At 44.4% G+C, this 22,864-nt stretch overlaps 1 protein-coding gene across 1 annotated transcript in view; it reads left to right on the top strand.

Moving 5' to 3' along the window:
* The window catches only part of LOC306930871 (inactive phospholipase D5-like), a gene marked incomplete at its 3' end in the record, with an annotated part of 110,290 nt that overhangs the window by 70,970 nt on the left and 16,456 nt on the right, over positions 1-22,864 (top strand). The window contains exons 2-3 of the mRNA XM_079511967.1: positions 9,246-9,382; positions 22,261-22,447. Of these exons, the coding sequence (XP_079368093.1) occupies positions 9,246-9,382; positions 22,261-22,447 (324 nt within the window). The remainder of the gene's footprint in view (positions 1-9,245; positions 9,383-22,260; positions 22,448-22,864) is intronic.

Genomic DNA, 22,864 nt, shown 5'->3' with positions numbered 1-22,864 from the left:
CGGTGCTTCACCTCCGTGCTGCCACCCTCGCGCAACACACACACACACACACACGTTTATATTGCTCCTAAACATTTTGCCAAACATCACACACACACTCCTATCCTCCTGGTAGAGACCTGTGCCCAGAAGGGCACTTTTTCTAGTTACCTCTGTCCCCACAAACATATTGAATAGGTTTCTACCTAGCTGACAGATGGTGGTAAATGGATGGCAATGAATGGACTGAATTTAACTTATAGTACTTTTTTACTGTTTTACAATGGCTCCATCACGGTTCAATGTTTCACACACTGTCACCGCAATTACCGATCAGTATTACGTCTTATGCGGTACGGGTACACATTCACACATACTGTAGACTGTGGAGGCATCCATGCAAGGCCCATTGCTCATTGGGAGCAGTGGGTTCAGTGTGTTGCTCAAGGACACTTCAACATGCAGCCAGGAGGGAACCTTCCGGCTTCCAGGCAGACCACTCTAACTCCTGAGCCACTGCCGGTAGAATGCGGCAACTTATGTAAACATCCGCCCTGGCTAGCCCAGCCTTCACCTTCAGAGTGTGTGTGTGTGCGTGCGTGCGTGCGTGCGTGCGTGCGTGCGTGCGTGCGTGCGTGCGTGCGTGCGTGCGTGCGTGCGTGCGTGCGTGCGTGCGTGCGTGCGAGAAAAAGAGAGAGCCCCATCTCTTTCTCTTTTTCTCTCTCGGATGGATAGATGGGACTGAGAAATGGGTACAGCGAATGAGGCAAACAGAAACAGAGCGAAGGCGCGTGCGTGAGTGTGTGCGAGCGTGAATGCGTGCATGCGAATATGCCTAATTGGGACGGTGTTACAGTAAGAGAGAGGGAGAGAGACAAATAGGGGGTTCATATTTGTGTGTTTTTGCATGCGTGACAGTAAAATTGGCACTGTGCCACACACCATGCACACAGTTCTCTTCAAAGAGGCTCTTTGGGGACATTTTTAAAACAGCCACTGAGCAGACTCTGAATCCCATCAATTATGATTCATGGCCATGTGTCCCTTGGTAGAGCATTTATCATTTTACACTCTATAACTTAATGAACAGTCACCCCTAACATTATAGCTTTGTCATTGCCATCAATCTTTGGGGAAAAACAAATCAACTCATAATCTTAATCTCCTTTGACTCCAACATTAAAAAGAACTATACGAAGTTCACAATAAAACTTTCTACCCTCAGCTCAGAGTTCAATCAAGATTGAGGACTTTACTGTGTACAAGGTCAGATTATGTTCCTTTCAGCCTAGAAGATTGCATAAGGGAGAATACCAATATATGCCATTGGTGCTCATTCTTTTATGTATTTTTTTGTGTGGCTTTCGCCTTTTATTTTATATTTTTTATGGAGGGACAGACAGTAGGCTGACAGGAAATGGGAAGAGAGATGGGGGGATGACATGCAGTAAAGGCCGTCGGGATCGGGAGTCGAACCCGCGGCACACTGCCAGACTGGGTTACCAGCCAAGGTGCCTGGACCGCTGAGCCATGGCCCAGGCCTTGGTGCTCATTCTTCAGGGAGACAGCTATGCCATCAGCGACCTCAGAAGATTAATTACCAGAACACTGGGTCTGATTTAATCCCTAACAAGGAATTGGCTGAATTATAGTAGTGGAGTGTGGTGTGCACTGCAGACAGACAGACAGACTAAGCAGTTTATTACATGTACAGTAGGTACTGTAGCAGTCAGAATATACAGTATGTCAAATGTGTGTACCGGTAATTGATTACCATGCATCCATCCATCCATCCATCCATCCATCCATCCATCCATCCATTCATCTTCAACCGCTTATCCGTAGTCGGGTCGCGGGGGCAACAGCTCCACCAGAGAGCTCCAGACTTCCCTCTCCAGAGTGACTTCCTCCTGGGGGATCCCGAGACGTTCCAAGGCCAGTGAGTCGATGTAATCCCTCCATCTGCGCCTTGGTCTGCCCCAGGGTCTAAATCTCAAATCATGTACGCAGTGTGAAACTTGACATGCACATTCCCACTAGAGAAAGAAATGCCACCCTTTTCACCTTAGCCTATTATAGCGCCACCAGCAGGCTGGTTTTTGACAAACACAGGGAATTTCCAGGAAATCAGGAAATGATTTCCAGGCAATTACTCCTACAGATTTTGTCCAAACACCACGCAATCCGGGACACAATCTCTATAGTCATGTCATTAAGACAGACCTCAGAGAAATCAGAGTTTTCATATTTCATTCTGATTAGCTAAAATTGACTTCTACTACCTGGCCTTTGCAGAGACCTGTGCTTCGAGGAGCATTTCCTTTTTTGAGGGGCACTAGCCCCTCCTATATACAGGTTTAATGTTTGTTTTTAGTTCAATGTTTGTTTTAAAAAACGCCATTGACAATGAAGGTTAAATTGACGTCATATTGTCCCTCATTACGTCATATTGTCCCTCATTACGTCATATTGTCTCTTTATTGTTAATGGCATTTAATGTTTGTTTTACATCACCATTACATCACCTAATCAACATGAGTTAGACTTTAATATATTAGCGCCCCTCACTTCACACGGGTGTGATTTCTTTGTTTTGTTTGTCTGCGGAAATCAGAATAAACATGTTGAATTAAACTCACTCATTCACTCACTCACTTCCTCACACAATCTCCTTCAGGATCTTAATAAGCCTTTCCCCTTTTGTATACTGTACTGTAGCTTAGCTTTGTGGTTAATAATGCTGTATTTAGAGTGAATCACCACAATCTATTTGATTTAAATTTGTGTGATTACTTGGCTGAGCTCATAAAAATATGGGCTTACACTGAGCAGTACTCTATTAGTTATGTATTTATTTTCCCGTTACTGTAGGATAGAAGGTTTTGTGTAATTGAAGTTCTATCGATTCCCTAGCACAGGAAACTACAGTATACAGTGTCCACTAACACGTCCCGCTCAAATGCATACTGTATACTGTATCTCCTGTCTTTCTTGTCTGCTGGGCAAAGCAACGCTGAGCAAATTCTACTTCACGCAAACAGTAGTACTGTACCACAGTCTTCTGCTGCTGAGTAGCACCATGTAAACTATGTCTTTCTTGTCCATTGATCCTATAGCTGGGTCACTAGTTTAGGCTTTTTCCATAGTCCCCTATATCAGGGGTTCTCAACCCGTGGGTCGCGACCCCTCGAGGGGTCGCCAAATTATTTTGGGGGGTCCCCAAATTATTATATATATAAAAAAAAAAAAAGTTTACATATAGTACACATAGTACATGCATACACCTTCCCTAATGATTATGGTTTCAGTATTCATTTATGGTGTATTGTCTCTATTATTACGGTCCCGAGACGTTGTCAAAGCATTTTCGGGGGTCCCCGGCCAAAAAGGTTGAGAATCCCTGCCCTATATAATGACATGCCCAAAATAGTGATGCCAGGTTGAAAGTGGTTAAACAAGCATCCCACTCTGTATTGTTGTCTACAGCAGGGGTTCTCAACGTTTTTGGCTGGGGACCCCCGGAAATGCTTTGGCCATGTCTCGTGACCCCCACCCGGCCCCCCTCCCTACTCCCAATTGACCGCTACAATAACCAACCCATTTTGACCTGAGATCAGATTCTAAAAATGTCTTCTACATCCTGACAGTTTTCTGAAAAAGCTATGTTTCTATGTCAGTCGTTAGATTTTTCAAAAATAGCAGACCTACAAGCTCGTAGCGCGCCACTCGGTGGCGCGCTATGAGCTTGTAGATCTGCTATTTTTCAATAGCTAAAGCATAACATGATGCTAACACCAAAAGGGGTTCCCGCCCAAAATGGGTTTTAATCATAGAGAAAATACATCATAAGTAAATACTGAAACCAGATATAAGCATTACGGAAGTTTATGCATGTACTCTATATGTATACTATGTAAACTCTTAATTTCTATTTTGCAGCCATTCAGTTGCAAAATATATGGGGACAACCCAAAATAATTTGGCGACCCCCGAGGGGTTGCGACCCCCAGGTTGAGAACCCCTGGTCTACAGTACCAACAGATAACTGAGATAGCTACATTACAACCTAACCTAATTGACTTCTACTACCTGGCCTTTGCAGAGACCTGTGCTTCGAGGAGCATTTCCTTTTTTGAGGGGCACTAGCCCCTCCTATATACAGGTTTAATGTTTGTTTTTAGTTCAATGTTTGTTTTAAAAAACGTTACATTTACGTCATATTAAGGTTAAATTTACTTCATATTAAGGTTAAATTTACGTCATATTGTCTCTTTATTGTTAATGGCATTTCATGTTTGTGTTCGCACCGTTTGTTTTACATCACCATTACATCACCTATCAACATGAGTTAGACTTTAATATATTAGCCCCCCTCACTTCACATGGGTGGGATTTCTTTGTTTTGTTTGTCTGCAGAAATCAGAATAAATGTTGAATTAAACTCACTCACTCACTTCCTCACACAATCTCCTTCAGGATCTTAATAAGCCTTGCCCCTTTTGTATACTGTACATACTGTAGCTTAGCTTTGTGGTTAATAATTCTGTATTTAGAGTGAATCACCACAATCTATTTGATTTTAATTTGTGTGATTACTTGGCTGAGCTCATAAAAATATGGGCTTACACTGAGCAGTACTCTATTAGTTATGTATTTATTTTCCCGTTACTGTAGGATAGAAGGTTTTGTGTAATTGAAGGTCTATCGATTCCCTAGCACAGGAAACTACAGTATACAGTGTCCACTAACACGTCCCGCTCAAATGCATACTGTATACTGTATCTCCTGTCTTTATTGTCTGCTGGGCAAAGCAACGCTGAGCAAATTCTACTTCACGCAAACAGTAGTACTGTACCACAGTCTTCTGCTGCTGAGGAATACATAGCACCATGTAAACTATGTCTTTCTTGTCCTTTTGTTCCTATAGTGTGTACCAAAATCTCCTGGGGGGGGGGGGGGGCGTCAACATATGTGTCACGTGGTAGCGGCCGCCATACTTGTTGGCTTGTCTGGTTTGTTTACATTGAGCGACTATTAGGTGTGCTTGTATACGTTCTTTTTTTAAACTGACCTCACAATGGTGCAGACTTGCTCAGTAAATAAGTGCCACAGTAGGTCACGTCGAGGGAATGAGCCAGAAAACGGAATTAGATTTTCAGCTTTCCAGCATGGAGACAGCATCAAGGAACCCAGATTGACGAGTTTACAAAAATACGTAGAATGGCTTGGATCGGCGCACGGGCGCAGAGACATAACGTTCATCTAAGTATCTAAGCACAGCCGTGTTTGTTCACAACATTTTCCTTGTCCTTGTAATGTATTTGGGCCCGACGTTCTTTCTATCCATCCTGGTGTTGGTTCACTATGTTGACGCCAAGAACGAGCTCAATATTTACAAAAACATACCACCGTCACTCTATTCTGAGTGATGTGGGCTAGAATGTAATGCCCACGAGACGCCGCCCCCCTCTTGGTGACGTACACGTTTTCAGACGCTATAGCTGGGTCACTAGTTTAGGCTTTTTCCATAGTCCCCTATATAATGACATGCCCACAATAGTGATGCCAGGTTGAAAGTGGTTAAACAAGCATCCCACTCTGTATTGTTGTCTACAGCAGGGGTTCTCAACGTTTTTGGCTGGGGACCCCCGGAAATGCTTTGGCCATGTCTCGTGACCCCCACCCGGCCCCCCTCCCTACTCCCAATTGACCGCTACAATAACCTTAACCCATTTTGACATGAGATCAGATTCTAAAAATGTCTTCTACATCCTGACAGTTTTCTGAAAAAGCTATATGTTTCTATGTCAGTCGTTAGATTTTTCAAAAATACCAGACCTACAAGCTCGTAGCACGCCACTCGGTGGCGCGCTATGAGCTTGTAGATCTGCTATTTTTCAATAGCTAAAGCATAACATGATGCTAACACCAAAAGGGGTTCCCGCCCAAAATGGGTTTTAATCATAGAGAAAATACATCATAAGTAAATACTGAAACCAGATATAAGCATTACGGAAGTTTATGCATGTACTCTATATGTATACTATGTAAACTCTTAATTTCTATTTTGCAGCCATTCAGTTGCAAAATATATGGGGACAACCCAAAATAATTTGGCGACCCCCGAGGGGTTGCGACCCCCAGGTTGAGAACCCCTGGTCTACAGTACCAACAGATAACTGAGATAGCTACATTACAACTTTGCGTTTTTAAGAATATAGGTTTTGATGTTCAATAAGAAACAATAATGTCTGATATACAGCATATAACCCGCATGAAGTGTAAGTGGATATTTTTAAACCAGTGACTTGTGGCTCCATGCTGAGGGTGTACCTTATTGCTTTCATCCATGCTGAGGTATAAAATGCAAATGTACCACTAAATGTGCTAGAGATGAGAGTACATCCAGAACACATGTAGCTAATCATGCACGACTGACTCACCACCTCTCCAGCATAATTATGGGAAATTCAGTGCCTGTGAACTTCGGTGTCAGACTGGAAAAGGGACATCATCATGAGAGGGTCATGGTCGGCTGAGTGAAAACCACGCTGTGCATCAGATGACTGCCAGAGACGGCTGGTGAGCAATCAGCAATCAGCAATGTAAATTAATGACCCGCAGCTAACATCACCTTCTCGAGTCGTACACCGACACAAAGTCATGGAGGATGAGGATGGGTCAGCTTGCAACCCGCTAAGGTGCAAGCTGTAGGGCGGCTGTGGCTCAGGAGGTAGAGCAGGTCGTCCAATGATCCATGGGTCGGCGGTTCGAATCCCGGCTCCTCCTGTCCACATGTCGAAGTGTCCTTGGGCAAGACACTGAACCCTACATTGCCTCCAATGAGTTGGTCGGTGTGAGCTCGCCACCATTGGTGTGTGAATGTGGGAAGTGAGGACGCTGGCGTCGACTGTTCGCCGCTTCACCTCCCAATGTATGAATGAATGAACCATTGTAAGTGCTTTGAGTAAGCACGTAGTGCATAGAAAAGCGCCATAAAAATGCAATTCATTATTAAAAATGCAATTCATTAAGGCACAGCTGTGCTTATGTATGCTGGAGGAGGTCACACCGTGAAACCATGTGTTCGATTTACAGTAGCATTCAAATAAAGATCTGATCTGATATAGTATGGGTGTGATGATCTTCCATTTAGAAGCAGCACACATCTCTCAAACAGGCAGGAATCCCAGCCTGTAGAGAATTACGGGATTTGTCGGGGTTCAGATCTTTAGAGGATTTATTAACGGTTCTAAATCTGACCCTTTTTGTTCCAGCTCTTACAGATTGTGCAACAGTTGAATTGATGATTTTGATTCTTAAATGTGATATAGTGATGGTATCGACGAACAGATGGCATTTGTACAGTATGTACGGTATTATTGTATATGTATTAAAGTGTACCATGTGGTTATATGTTGGTCTATAGGCCTATCTCACAGCCCCCTTTCCACGCCCCCTTCCGGTAGCTAGTGGTGTCATTTAACATTAGGCATTTACACTTTTTTTCTCTGGAGAATCTAAGTACATTTCCTAATGTTAAAATGTCAAAGACCGATAATAATATGAAGAAAACACAATGGTATAACAACTCAAATAAGTAGAATAAACCTTACCTTTACAAAACGGTAGTTTGTGGCTTGTGAAAATACCTCTTTTAACATGGAAGTCTATGGACCGCAGAAAAAAGAACACCATTAGCTCCAAAAGGGGGCGTGGAAATGCTGTGAGATAGGCCTATTGTGTCATCGTTGGAAAATGAGTTTCATGCTGTACTGAAAGCATCAGTTGTTATATGGCCACTGCACTGCACTTGACAGGAGCTTAGGGCATACTGTAGCGTTTGCTTCCATCGTTCCATTTTCCATTTCAGTTGAAGCAGATATTAACCCCACAGCACGTGTGTTTAGGAGGAGGCAGTTGTTTTTGCACTCCACTTCCACTTTGTGGAATGGAGTCCTTCCAAGGTCCAACGGTCCCCAGGGAAATGATAGCAGTAGGACACAGCAGCAATTTCTCACTCATCAATAATGTATCCTGACTGTATTTCACAGAGACTCAAACAGAAGCTGTTTTTGCACCCAGAGGGGTTGTTTGTGAGATGAGCCCATGACACTATTTTGTGTCTTGTAATTGCTTCCCGATACACTCAAACCATGGCCAAATGTTGTGGTGTTTTGTGAAGTATAGCCTATATACAGATATGATGATACTAACTCGATGAACAAACAAATCACTTGAAATGCGTCATTCATCATTAGTAGATATTGATTATTGACCCATAACACCCATGAACAGGTTGTGTGGGCGCATACTCATCTTATATACCCCCGTATGATGATGTTTTAAGCTGAGTCGATGGTTGTGGAACAGCTGTGAGGTCTGCTCCTTCACATGCTGACTGCACATCTGGATCGGGGTGACCCTCAAGTCCTGTCTGATATGACATCATCTGTACTTGACCCAAATGTGCTACGTATGTTAACTACAATTAAGAGGGGCTAAAAATATGGGTTTAGTGATTTCCCTGCTGCTGCTGGTGCTGAGAGAGAGATAGATAGAGAGAGAGAGAGAGAGAGAGAATCACTAAACATCTTCTGTCATGGATGGCAAAGCAAGCCAGGAAATGTTCTGTGAAACAAATGAACAGGAAGGTAGGAGCGCACACCAGTAGTGGGGAGGTGCTGACCACGGGAGACAAAACTATGACTGAGAAAGGAGAGAGGCCGCACAGCTCGTAGTGACGATGCCATCAACATTTTTATTTTTCCAACGTTTCAGCACCTCCCCACTACTGGTGTGCTCTCCTACCTTCCTGTGAAACAAATGAGACAAACAATCAGTTTCTCTTTCTCTCCGTTTGTCATCACTCTCTCTCTGTACTTTGCGTCATGCTCCCCAGCATCTCCCTTCCTCTTCCTCTTCTCTCTCTTTCCTAATCTATCATTCTCCTATTATTCCATCGCCAATCCTTACCCCTGCGTCCCCTGACCCTCCTCTCATTTTCACTTCCTCCCACTCGCCACCTTGCCCTTTAAATGACAGCTTGAAGACATAATGTTCATGTTTTTTTTGTAGAATTCCCCAGCTATTGTACTTTTCTCCTCTCTATCACATATATCAATGTGCTGAGCTGTGCATTAAATCAGACGGTAAGGTTGAGGCCCTTTGGCCTTGTTATAAAATAAACGCTGAATATCAATGCTGTTGTGTCACCCCCCCCCCCCCCCCCCCCACCCCTCTCCATTCCCACTCTCTCCTTGCAGTCTCAGCAGAAGTGCATTGTGATCTTCGCCTTGGTGTGTTGCTTCGCCGTTCTGATGGCACTCATCTTCTCGGCCGTGGACCTCTGGGGCGAGGACGAGGACGGGATCACAGAGGAGAACTGTAGCAAGACCTGCAGGTGAGCTGCAGAACCACCGACACTTTCACACACCCCAATGTCCCCCTGTAGGCTCTCATCTTTAGCCCCGCTAGAGATTATAGGATTGCAATTGAAAGGACGGTCGTTTCAAAGCACTTTGGTCCATGAATGGAGCAGCATGATGTCTTGGAGGCTATACTAGCAGGGCTTTTCAGCCTAGTTCAGACCAAAGATTTGTGTCCGCTTTAAGCCTGATTTATATTACTTAGTTCTCGGGTGCTGAAAATAGCCAATACAGGCGACAATTTTTCTTGACAATGTGTCAAGAGAAATTGCAGAGCTCTTTAGTTTGAGGGGAGTAAAATGGTGCACTCGGCTGGTGAAAAAATAGCAACAGCACAATGTGTACTCGCGCAGGCACATGAAATGAATGAAATGACATTTCTCACCTGCATGGGTGTGTCAGCAATATTCTGCTGACGATAGGCAAGTTTGACTAAGAGGTTTGGGCCGCTACGTGGCCCGAACCATGAGTGGTGTGACCTGGCACCTACGTCACACTGATTTCCTGAAAATATTGGCATAACTTCTGGCACATCTCCTAATATGAGTACTTTTTCCTGCTAGAACCCAGTTTTAGCGGTGGTATAGGCGTGTCAAAATCACACCTGTGTGAAGTGAGGGGCGCTAACATATTAAAGTCTAACTCATGATGATTAGGTGATGTAAACGCCATTAACAGTAAAGAGACAATATGACGCAAACGACACATTATGACGTACATTTTCCCTTCATTGTCAATGCGTTTACTAAACAAACTTTGAACTAAAGACAAACATTAAACCTGTGTAGGAGGAGCTAGCGCCCCTCAAAAATGCATTACATAAAACTTTCAGATGATGTGGATAGGAGGAAGGAGGCTTAGGCTGTTTAATGTGATCGCCCCCATCACTAAATCATGATGAATTCAGTGTTCCTCGAGATCAGTTTGCATTCGAAGAATCGTTGTTTGACAAATGTGCATGGCACTTACTCTGACTTCCTTCAAATGTAACATATGCTCTCGATAAGAGTACGTGTCTTGTAATTGCCTAAAGTTCAACACAAAACCACAGAAGTGAGTTGTGGTCCAGCTGACGCTGGAGGTCTGCTATGTACGTGCTCTGTGTGTGTCTCTCTCTCCCAAATCGGCTGCTTAACAGCCCTGCAGAGCCATCTGTCTGACATCCCTCTCATCCGATGAAGGCTGTGAAATGTAATTCCAAACTGTAAAGTTGGAATTGATTTCTCTCTGTTCTGTGAAGGACCCCAAGGCTTTGGAGGGTCAGAGAGGGTGCAATTGAACAGTATGGCAGCGAAGGGTTCTGGTACGGAAAAAAGCTAAAAAAGTGAAAGAGGCACGGAGGAAAGGGTAGGAGTCAGATTTGGGGATGGAATGAGGACAAATACAAGATTGAGGCAGACAGACCTGAATTTGTCATCCACTTTGGTCAAAATCACGCTTCAACATCAAAACGTACTTTGGCTGAAATTACAGTAAGGTCAGTTTAGGAAGTGCTGCTTTCTTGTGCATGTATACTTTCAAATTCCTGCTTTTGTAACATGAAGAGCAAATTGCCTATGCAGCTTTATTGAGGCATGGTCATTTATCAAATCAAGAGCGTTCAGACTTAAAAAAAAAAGATCCATGGGCGAATATAAAAGCCAAGTTTTTCACTGAGTCTGCAGGTTAAGGTAGATTGATCAACTAGGCTATACCCTGCCTTCAGTGCTTAATTTCTAAATTCTTAGGTGCCGGAGCTCGGGTGCACGCGCGTGCACGCACACGTGCACGCGCAAAATTCATTTTTTCTTTTTATCCCGGATTCTTTTGCCTTTTTTTAGCACAACCAACGGCCAGCCCACCCATCAGAACACAATAGAGTAGGCATATAGACGTTTTTATGTCTTTAAATGTTCTGATGAATTGAAAATGGAGGACCCTGAAGTAACAAGCTTTTTCTGTTTTTATACTCGTAGCAGTCAGATTTTGTATTGACCTGTGTATAGGCTACTTTCGTTTGAACTGTACACATTCTACAAACGGAATAAAATTTCCAATCAGTCAAATAATAACATTTGCAGCAGCAGTTTACACAGGGGCCCACCGGCTCACAACACACAGGCTACAGTAGGCATTTGCAGTTCAGTTGGCACAGCGGCTCAACGTTATATTAGATACTGTATAAAATACAGTATTAAGTTAGGGTGGCCCATCATCAGAACAGTACGCAATGCTAAATACCTGCATGCGCGTTATCCAAGTTCCTCCTCCTCCTCCTCCTCCTCCTCCTCCTCCGACCACCTCCTCCCCCTCCTCCTCCGATGACAACTCAATAATGCTACTACTACTTAATTCTGTACTAGTCTTTTTTTATTTCGGGCCCACCAAAGCAAGCGTTATGATATTCGATTATGATCGAGCCATGTTGTAAAGCTGGGTGTCTTCGCGAGATTTGGCAATGCAGTCAGTTCTGTTCATAAGAACTCACCAAAACGCATGCTGTCCCCAAGGCTAAACTCCAAGTAGCATGAGTTAATCTATTGCTCCATAAAAGTATGAAAGTTCCATATTCCATATGCAACGAACAGATGCAAATTGCAAAAGTCGAGACGAGTTGTTTTTATTTACGCATCCGACACCGTCAACAGTGAGGCGTCAAGCCTCACGACGCCGGGGTTCCATAGCCACCTATTTCCTCTCAAAACGGGCACACATTTCAAAATAAGAGTGTTTTTTGTTTGTACTTGCAATGCGATCATTCAAGCCATGTTTTATTTTGGAATCGTACTGGAAATAGAAGTAACTATGACGAGGAAGAAGCATAGTTGACTTGAAAATGAAACTAAAATAATAATAGAGACGTATTGTATATTGTAATGTGCATTTGGGGTGGCGGAGTGCCAGGTACCGGAGCTGAGCTCCGCCAAGCTCCGGCTGAAATTAAGCACAGCCTGCCTTTGTACAGCATGGTACACATTCAGCTTCTCTCCTGTGCCCTTTCAGCCTGGTTTGATTGTTTGGGATTTTGTGATGTATAAATGTCACAGTCGGTTAGTGTTTTTGTAATTCAGATTACCCTTTTAATAATTGTCTTCCTCCAGAGAGACATGAATCATCCATAGCTGGTAATAATAACAAGTGCAGGCCTCCTGTTGTGCCCTTTTTGAAACCAGTCCCTTGACTTGAAGTGCTCTCGGGAGGTTCCCTCGTCTGTAAGTGCCCCTCCAGCTGAATCAAGTTCCCTTGATTAGGGTGCTGGGTATAAAAAACAGTTTGGAAATACACTCGCCCTCCTTGTGCAGAAACAGGAAACAGACACCATTCGTTGCCATGGTTACCATCATGCAATTGTGTTACCTGTTATTTTGTTTGTACAGTTATATTGCATTGCATCGTGTATGTTTGTGTGACATGTGGATTTCATTAATATGGACATTTAAAAGTAAATACAGTGTGACTGTCAAAAAGGACATTTCATATACATCCATGGTGTTTATAAATGATTGTGTTAAAAGGTGTTTTGTTTGTGTGGTTTATTAAATTTATAGTTTTTCACGGTGGGGTAAATAAAGAGCCCTTGTGAACATCAGTTGGAGCGTTATCTATACTGCATCAGATGAAGATTGTTTAGGAGCAGTTTATTTATCATTTATTTGTGGTGGTACTTACATTTGTAGGTTGCGGTTTCCATGCGGACAGAGAGCAGGGCTGCACAAGGCAATCGAGTCTAGATCGGCACAGACTCTCTCTTGAGGGCTTTATAAGCCACTTCCACTCAAGGCTGCTTGGTTTCGGACGACACTTACAGTAATTCGTAATACGGCAATTGTGTAGGGCGAGGAGCTGGTTTCAGAAAGGGGGTTGGGCTGTTGCCATCGAGGCCCTATGATGACACATGGGGAGAGTTATTTTTGCTGACTTCCTGACTCACAATAGTGTCACAGGATGTTTTAATTCAAGCCAAAAAATTATTTAAGAAGCTCCACATCCTCCTTCAGTTACTTCGAATAGAATAGAGAATATCATGACACACCTTTTAATTGATTTTGGTGTTTTATTTTGTGGCAGCACGTGTATGATACTGGTTTCCATGTCTGGAGTGAATAAAACACATCTCATCTGATACAACTCTAAATGCTATAGTTTAATGGATGTTTGCTGCATGTCTAATAGCCTGGTGTCAGATGGCTGATAAGGGAGTTCATATTGATCCACAATGTGCAGCTGGGCAGGAATCAAGCCAGGGAGCTGGTAGAGCTGGCTGAATGTACCCATAATCTGTAGTCTCTACTCTGTGCTGCCATTGTATTCTACACCCCCATGTCACCAGTCACCACCTACGGTATCATTATCCCTATCGGGAAAAATTAGGCTGGGAGCCGGAGATTCTATTTTCACCCCGTCTGTGTGAAATGAAATGAAATGAAATCTATATTTACCCAGGGTATCTGGGCTAAGCTCAAGAACTTGTTTCCAGCCAGGCCCTGCTCATAGAACACATTTCATCGTAGTGGTTGATGCCTTGTTCAAGGGCATTTCAGCGGTGGTAATTTTAACGTGTCGGACGGCTGGTTCGAACTGGGAACCTTCCGGTATCTAGACCGCGCCGCTATCCGTTCGGCCACCGCTGCCACTGTGTCCGTCCGTCCATCCATTTGTCCGTGCGTCCATCTCGGACACTACTGGATCGACCAGCGTTCACTTAGGATGCATATTCCCAGTAAACTAAGCTTCTCAAATCAGCTTTATGGTGGCGCTATAACAAGCCACTTTACATTCTGGCCCATAACTCTTGAACTGCAGGTCCTACGTGTTGTTTTTCATTTTGGTTGAATTTTGTTTTGATACTCTGAAGTCTATATACCGTTTGCCAGTAATTGAGCAGGGATTATTTGTTACAGACAATATGCCATATATTTTGAACACAATCATACCCAAATTGCATTCACATGGTGATTGGCCCCTATAGAGTGAAAAGTTGCAGCGTCTATAGGACAAAGTCTATTCCCCTCGCAGCTTCCTCATGTCCTTAACACTTAGCCCGCTAGCATTTATTGAAAAATTAGGATCTAATTCACGCCAGCATTTTTCCCAGTCTAGCTCTTATTTTGAAAAGCCACATTTCTAGACTACCGGAAGTAGTATTATCCTAGTAAGTTGAACAGGTCCCGTTCAACTGTTGTTTACAATATGGGTCTATGCCGGTGCACTGGAGGGCTCCACATCGCCGCCTCTGTGCCATCAAAGAAACGCTGTTTTGACCAAAAATGCCATCTGGGACAAGGAATAGGAGAGATTGAAAGAAACTGATAGAATGGATTCTTATGGTACCGATGATCTAAGATGGGCGACGGAGTCTTGTGACAGCAACAGCTAGCTACCAGATGCTAACGTAAGTAGCATTATGGCTTGATCGATCGATTGCACTATATAATTGTCATTAATCAACGGCAATGGCGGTAAGCTTGGTATCAAAAAATAGGCTTCAATTGACCTAGATATACGGCAATGACGCTGAAAGAATGAAGGCTGCACCCCATGCCTGACACAGCCCTGGGTATAGGCAACACAGCCTGGTGGAGATCTGGACTCCGAGGAGCACACTTTTCTAGTATTTAGGCTACTGTATCTGCAGCATTTATTATAAACATACACCATTAGGCTACAGTAGGCCTATTATATTTCCTTTTTGAAACACCGTGACCTTACTCAGTATTTCTCTTCAAAATAAGCCACACACAGAGCAAATAGCAGCGTAAGCCACTGTAATATCAGCCCGACCACGACCCTTTACCCTAGATTATATAGATATCAAATATCAGATGCTGCCTCCGCCTCTGCCAGTGCCGTGTCATTTGTCCGACGGCTCACTATTCCGACTCATTATTAACCCTGTCCCACCCTAACCGCAGTAGGAGTTACCCCGCCTCTGCCACACTGTATGCTGAACATGATTCATATAGATTAAAGATGATTGTAGGCCTCTAGCACATGCAAATAAATATAGTTGATCATCATATTAACATAATACACTGCAGTGACTTTTGTATATTGCTATTTGTGCTATGCACGCACACACACACACACAGGCACACCGATTCCATGAATTCTGCAGCATCTGCAGCAGGCCGCAGCAGGGTTAATGAGAGGGGAGGTGGTGGACACCAAAGACTGCAGTAATAGATGGACCTCTTGCAAGCAGAAAACAATATCTCCTTTGTTTCTCTTTGGCTTTTAATCCCAGTGTTCAAAACTATTCTAAATCACCATTCATCACCCAGCCGAATATACATTACCAAGGGGATAGGGCTATATGATTAATGATTACCCTGTGTTTTTATTTCTTCCATTCTGCTTATTCCTCCTCCTCTGTTGTTGATTAACACTATTTTTTTCATTTGTTGTTCTGTTTATGTTGTTCTGCCATATCTAATACATGTCATACATTTCACTTTAGTCCTTCAGAGTAAAGCAGGATACACTCTCACTACTCCAGTCTTCTATGTAATCAAATCTGTCATCGTGTTCTTCTTTCTGCTAATTCTATTTAGGGGTCGCCACGGCGACAATTTCTGTTTTCTGTGTCTTCCTTGTTGACTCCTGCCACCTGCACACACACACACACACACACACACACACACACACACACACACACACACACACACACACACACACACACACACGGACGGACGGACGGAGTGCAAAACATACTCTCTCCCCATGCCTTAATCGGCCTGGTGGAGACAATAACTTCTTTGAATAGACAATTATATAAACATAATGGACACAAGGAATTAACACTCCGTTCTGCTCACAGAGATTTGTTGAGAACGAGACCTCTGAGCTGTGAATATTCTGCTGTTGTGCGTCCAGGCAGCTCCACTCCCGACCTGTCTATTGCGCGTTCTAACAAACGAAACATGCAGTCATCTGCCAGGTCTATTTTGGCCTGCCAGTGGGTCTAATCCCCTCTTCATCAACATGACTTCTTCACCCATGCAGTCATTTAGCTTCCTTCCATACAACGGGTCTACTCGGTACCATCTGCATGCCTCAGCCCTCGCCACATCTGCTATCGCCTCCACTCCCGTCCTCTGTCTCCATTCTGTACTCGTCTTGATCCCTCAGTGACACGCCACACAGTCTTGATCCCTCGGTGACACGCCACACAGTCTTGATCCCTCAGTGACACGCCACACAGTCTTGATCCCTCAGTGACACGCCACACAGTCTTGATCCCTCAGTGACACGCCACACAGTCTTGATCCCTCAGTGACACGCCACACAGACTTGATCCCTCAGTGACACGCCACACAGACTTGATCCCTCAGTGACACGCCACACAGTCTTGATCCCTCAGTGACACGCCACACAGTCTTGATCTCTCAGTGACACGCCACACAGTCTTGATCCCTCAGTGACACGCGGCCACACAGTCTTGATCCCTCAGTGACACGCGGCCACACAGTCTTGATCCCTCAGTGACACGCCACACAGTCTTGATCCCTCAGTGACACGCCACACAGTCTTGATCCCTCAGTGACACGCCACACAGTCTTGATCCCTCAGTGACACGCCACACAGTCTTGATCCCTCAGTGACACGCCACACAGTCTTGATCCCTCAGTGACACGCCACACAGTCTTGATCCCTCGGTGACACGCCACACAGTCTTGATCCCTCAGTGACACGCCACACAGTCTTGATCCCTCAGTGACACGCCACACAGTCTTGATCCCTCAGTGAGTGACACGCCACACAGTCTTGATCCCTCAGTGACACGCCACACAGTCTTGATCCCTCAGTGAGTGACACGCCACACAGTCTTGATCCCTCAGTGACACGCGGCCACACAGTCTTGATCCCTCAGTGACACGCGGCCACACATCCAACTAATCATCCTCTCTGTCCAACTTCTCTTTTTGCTCCACCCACAGGGCCCACATCTAACTTCCGTAGGTCATACAACTTCTGACCTTAGAGTATATATGAATAGAGACGGCACCGGATTTCTCCTCCCATCCACTTGCATTAAGTTGCTCAAAAGCGCATGAGGCGATTTCACTCCTCCTTCCGGGTAGGAACAGAGTGCATTCTGGGATGGATTGGACCCATATCGTGAACGCGCATGGCCGTTGACCATCATTGCACACGTTCACGTGCGTTCACGTATGAAACAGCGTTCACGTGTCATCATGAACGTGCGCAATGATAGTCAACGGACGAGCGCGTTCACGATTTGGGTCCAAACTGCAATACCAAATTCGACCACTATGTCCATTTCACCTCAGGGTTTCCTCCGGGTGCCGTCTCTATTCATATATACTCTAAGCTTCTGACCCAGGCTGAATACACTTGCCATTTCCTGCACTGCGTCCAGTCAAATGTTTCTTTTACTCCACTGGACCCATTTCTGCTACCCTTTTGTTACATGGTTATCCAAATAAAGGTAAAGAGGGGGATGTAATGTTGGTATGTCGATATGGCTGACATTGGCTGTAACTTGCACATTGTCGACAGAAAATCGGTGGTACTTTCTCTCTAACAAGTCGAATTATCCTGAATTTAAGCACTAAACATGTACGTGGGCTGTATAATCTTGTGAAGTACAGACGTATCACGTAAGCATGCAATACACGCAGCGGCTCTTTTTTTCATCCCATCTTAGCCTTCTTCACTTCACTCCCTATTAATTTATTTGTGTGTTGATCAGAGGGAACGTTACTCCAGCAGCATGATTGATGGCTGGCCTCCAGCAACTGAATAAGCTTTAACGTCACCAACAACACATATTCATGCTGTGTGCTGCTGGCAACTGGGGGGGCTTATAGTTTCAGTTTGCCAGTACATTATCACCTACAGTGGGCTGCCTCTGTGCCTTCAGTGTGTGGAAAAATATTCAACCCCTTCCTGTTTCATGAGTGTTACACTTTGGCTGACCCTGTGATCCATCTGAAGATGATTTTGGTGTAACATGCCACTTATCGGCCAAGCCAAGCTACCTAGTTGTGTGTGCTGGACTGCTCTGTAGCCCACTGAATGTCTACCATCATGTCTACCATCATGACTAGGAATGGAGCTCGTTAATGTTTTATTGATAACGAGCACCTAATCGATCAGGCTTATCGAGCCGGGTTCTTATCGAGTCCACTATCGAGCATTTTCTATTATTTTGTGGAAAGACGGGAGACAATAAATTCTGAACAGAACCAGTATCTTTTACTAGGGCCTTCAAATACAGTACTTTACTAACAGACAGAAGGCTGCTATGCTCAATAACAAGCTTGATAAGCCCAAAGTTTATTGATAACGGGTACTCAATAAGCTTCTTATCAGATTTTTTTTCGGGTATCGGTTATCGAGCTCCATCCCTAATCATGACCTTGCCCTAAAGGCGAGGTCGCGTGCATGCATCCGCCTGCGTGACGGCAGTACTGCTGGGCGAGCGCTGGCGCTTTGGCTTGGGGGTCAGAATCAGATCAACATATGGAATGAATTCTGTACTGGCCATAGATACAGCACTTATATAGTCACTTCAATGAACAGCCCCCTTACCCATAATATTTTCCATACCAAGTTTACCCTTTATACAGAAAAAAGAACTCCACTCTAGGGGTCGTGCATCTTGGCTACTTACTTACTTAGTCCTCTTGCACTTCAGGGCACGTAGAGCCAAACAAAGTCACCAGGTCTCTCCATCTGGGTCTGTTGTGGGCAAGATGTTGAGCTTGTGCCAAAGTCACTGTCACTGTCCTGGGGGCCTCACCCCACCAGGATAAGGAACTGTGTAACCTTGTCGAGGTGTGACAGCTTAACCTTACCTGGTGCCTGCCCGGGCTCAGTGCATGGTGAGCCTGTAACCTGCGGGGGGCTTACGGCACCAGGATGGCACTAATGAGCAGTTTCCGCCCGAACCCCTCGCTATGCGGGGGGTGCGCAGCCTGTCAGCGTGCTGCAAGGTGGCAGCCCCACCAGCTGACTAGCCATCGCAGGGCCAACTACCCAGCATGGTGAAAATAGTCACCATGCAGTTACGAAACCGCATCTTGGCTGCAGTACATAAATATAGGATCTCTGAAACTTGACTCCATCTCGTGGAAAAGCTTTTACACTCAGCTCACCATGACATAAAGGTATACAGTTTCTGAATGTATAAAGTCTATTTTACACCTGACTGTATTGCATGGCAAAACATGACACAATGCTTGGCACCTTTCGCTTTAACCCATTTTGAGCGGGAACCCCTTTTGGTGTTACATACATTATGTTATAATTTAGCTATTGAAAAATAGCAGTGGCGCGCTATGAACTTGTAGGTCTGCTATTTTTGAAAAATCGTTAAATGTGCCTCAAATCTTTCAGAAAATTGTCATGATTTAGAAAACTTTTTTTTTTAATTTCGACGTCAGGCCTGAATGGGTTAAACATCAGTTGGCGAGCAACATTGTAATGTAAATTAGGCTTCAGTCAGCCTGGCCACAGCCAAGACTACACTATACTATTGGAGAGCACACAAGTTCAACAAGTTCACGTTCTCGTTTAATCCCCCAGCTATTTTCGTCCTCTGCGTTATCTCAGTGCCAATGGCATGAGTCAATGGCAATCCAGACTGATACTGTACTGTATACAGTGGGCATTTAAGGTGGTAATAACAGCCCGGTTGTGTGTTGCGTTATTGGGCCTCCACAGGTGGGTTGGTGAAGGGGGCCCAGGAGTTTGCATGTTCTCCCCGTGTACCCTAGGGGGCATTGGTTCCCAACCTTTTTATACATGCATTCTATACTCATGCAAAGTGTATTTCAGGCAGGTGGTACACCTTTAGATTAGACTGAAAATTTGTATTTCTCATTCGACTCTTCTGAGAATTCTTGTCCTTCATTGGTGCCACTTAGCTCTGCCCCCTTCCCTGATTGGTCGATATTTGATAGTTCATTAGTTGATGCTTGTCATACAGACTTATATGGGTTAATACAGTAGCCTCATTAGATTAGGCTGAGTGATCGATTTTTGATCGTTCCTAACTGTTTACATCTTTTACATCTTCATTTTTTTTGTTACACCATAGCAACTGCTGACCAACACCCAACGAGATTGGCTACTAAACTCCTTTTGAGGAAATAAAGCCAGGAAAGGAACTTCTGCTGAAATTGTCTAACCGGACAGTTTGGTGCGGTTGTCCAGAACCGCCGATCATACCAATATGTCCATATATGGGCATAGAAGGGACACAGGGGCCCCTTTTCCACTGGTTGGGAACCGGTTCAGTTCAGAACCAGTTTTTAGTCCATGAGCCAGACGTCCAAAATTGGAGCGTTAATTATGAATTGAGTGGGCAAAACCATACCTATATTAAATTGTTTAGGATCAATATAAGTAAATTAATATATGATAACCCTTCCACAGGAAGGGACATATTCACATTTCACATTCACACATTTTGTAATTTTCACCTACAGTAGGCCTACAATACGTGATAGGTGCATAGGTAAAAATATAATTAATAGTTATCACCATGAAACATCCCCAGTTGATTACTTACACGACTTATTGTATTACACATTTTCTGAAATTGAAATATGCAAATTAGGCATTATGTAGGAAAATATGAAAAAGCTACTACTGTGGGAGGGTTATCATCATATATTAATTTACTTATATTGACAATTTAATATAGGTATGGTTTTGCCCACTCAATTCATAATTAATGTTACAATTTTGGAGGTCTGGCTCATGGACACACAAAAAAAAACTGGTTCTGAACTGAGCTGGTTCCCAACCGGTGGAAAAGGGGCCAGGGAGGGGAAGACAGATACTTTTGTGCCCATACAGGGACAGAGTTATCCAGGAACTTCTTTGTTCCAAGTGAGATGATGGTGTTCCCAGATGCCCAGACCTTATCTTGTCACTATAGACGTCTGCTGATGTCCTTGCACATCAAACTCCAATCACCCCCGTTCTGTCTCTCACACGTACACCGTGCTCAGTGTGCTCCCCTCTGTCTGTCTGTCTGTCTGTCTGTCTGTCTGTCTGTCTGTCTGTCTGTCTGTCTGTCTGTCTCACTACTCTAACACTAATGGTGCCTTATACTGAATATATAGCATGCGACAGCCAGAGAACTTTCTGTCATCTTGCTGTGCCAACGAAGCAGAGCTTAGAGCTGATGTGCCATCATGCAGTGATCCAGAACAGGATGAATATAGCCTTGTTTCTCTGGCGTTGCGCCAGGTGCATCTATACCCGAGCTGCTGATGACTCCACCGCTGCTAATATGAACTAGACATAATTGCTTCATAAAAGACAGAAACCATTAATTCCCAGCATGCAATTTCCCATTAGGTATATGCTGGGGCTTACTCTGATGAAATTTCAGCAGTGTTTTTCGATTATGGAACCAGCTAGAGCAGGGGTTCTCAACCTGGGGGTCGTGACCCCTCGGGTGGTCGCCAAATTATTTTGGGGGGGTCCCCAGATTATATTAAAAAAATATAAATATTTTTATTTTTATTTATGTTTTTGCAAGTGAATGGCTGGAAAATGGAAATTAAGAGTTGACATAGTACACATATAGTACATGCATAAACTTTCCTTAACGATTATATCTGGTTTCAGTATTTATTTATGATGTATTGTCTTTGTCTCTGTTATTAAGGATATTTATTGTAGTGGTCAATTTGTATTGGGGGCGGGGAGAGGGGCGGGGCGGGGTCACGAGACATGGCCAAAGCATTTCGGGGTCCCCAGCCAAAAACGTTGAGAACCCCTGAGCTCGAGCACCACCACCTCCAGCCCCCTCCTTCCAGTCCCCTCTCTTTGTCACACAGATCATCTTTAACTTTTTCAGTTTGCTTGTTTTCTTCTCTGTTGGTTTCCGTAGGGTCGTGCTTGTGGAGAACATCCCGTCGGACGTTTTCTTTTTGGACAATGAAACATCCTATCTGCCCCTCTCGGATGGCCTCCATGACCTGCTGGACCACGCAGTGCGGTCCGTGGAGATTGTGTCCCCTCTGTGGGTCCTCAACTCCTCGGATTATGAGGCCAGCTTCCAGCCTACTGCCAGGCAGGTAAGACCAACACCACAAAACAGGACCTGGGGGGTCCTGTTTCAAATCAAGATTTATTGATTTAGGTTTAAGCACTGCTTAAAACAAATCATTAAACCAGTGATTAAAACCTTGACCTCTGATTCATTTTGATTGCCAGTGTAAATTAACAGCAACAGTATTACTCTCCACCGGAGAGACGGGTGACAGCCGGAATGTAGACGGCACCCGGGTGAGCAGTATGGGTTAGCGCCCCAGCCTGTGTCCTCCGTGAGGAGGAAGCCCAACAAACCTTGGTGAGGCCTTTAGGAGGGCCATTATAATCCACCACTCCTGAATGGAGTGCCTGGTACTGGGAGTCTGGTGCAACGCACAGGTCCTGGGCCTGGTGAGAGCAGGAGTGGACCTGGTGAGACGTAGGAGGGGCCCGGTCAGGAG

This window comes from Electrona antarctica, assembly GCF_951216825.1.
Source record: "Electrona antarctica genome assembly, chromosome: 10".
NCBI lineage: Eukaryota > Metazoa > Chordata > Actinopteri > Myctophiformes > Myctophidae > Electrona > Electrona antarctica.
The sequence above is the reverse complement of the archived record's forward strand: the minus strand, read 5'-3'. Positions and strand labels throughout refer to the sequence as shown.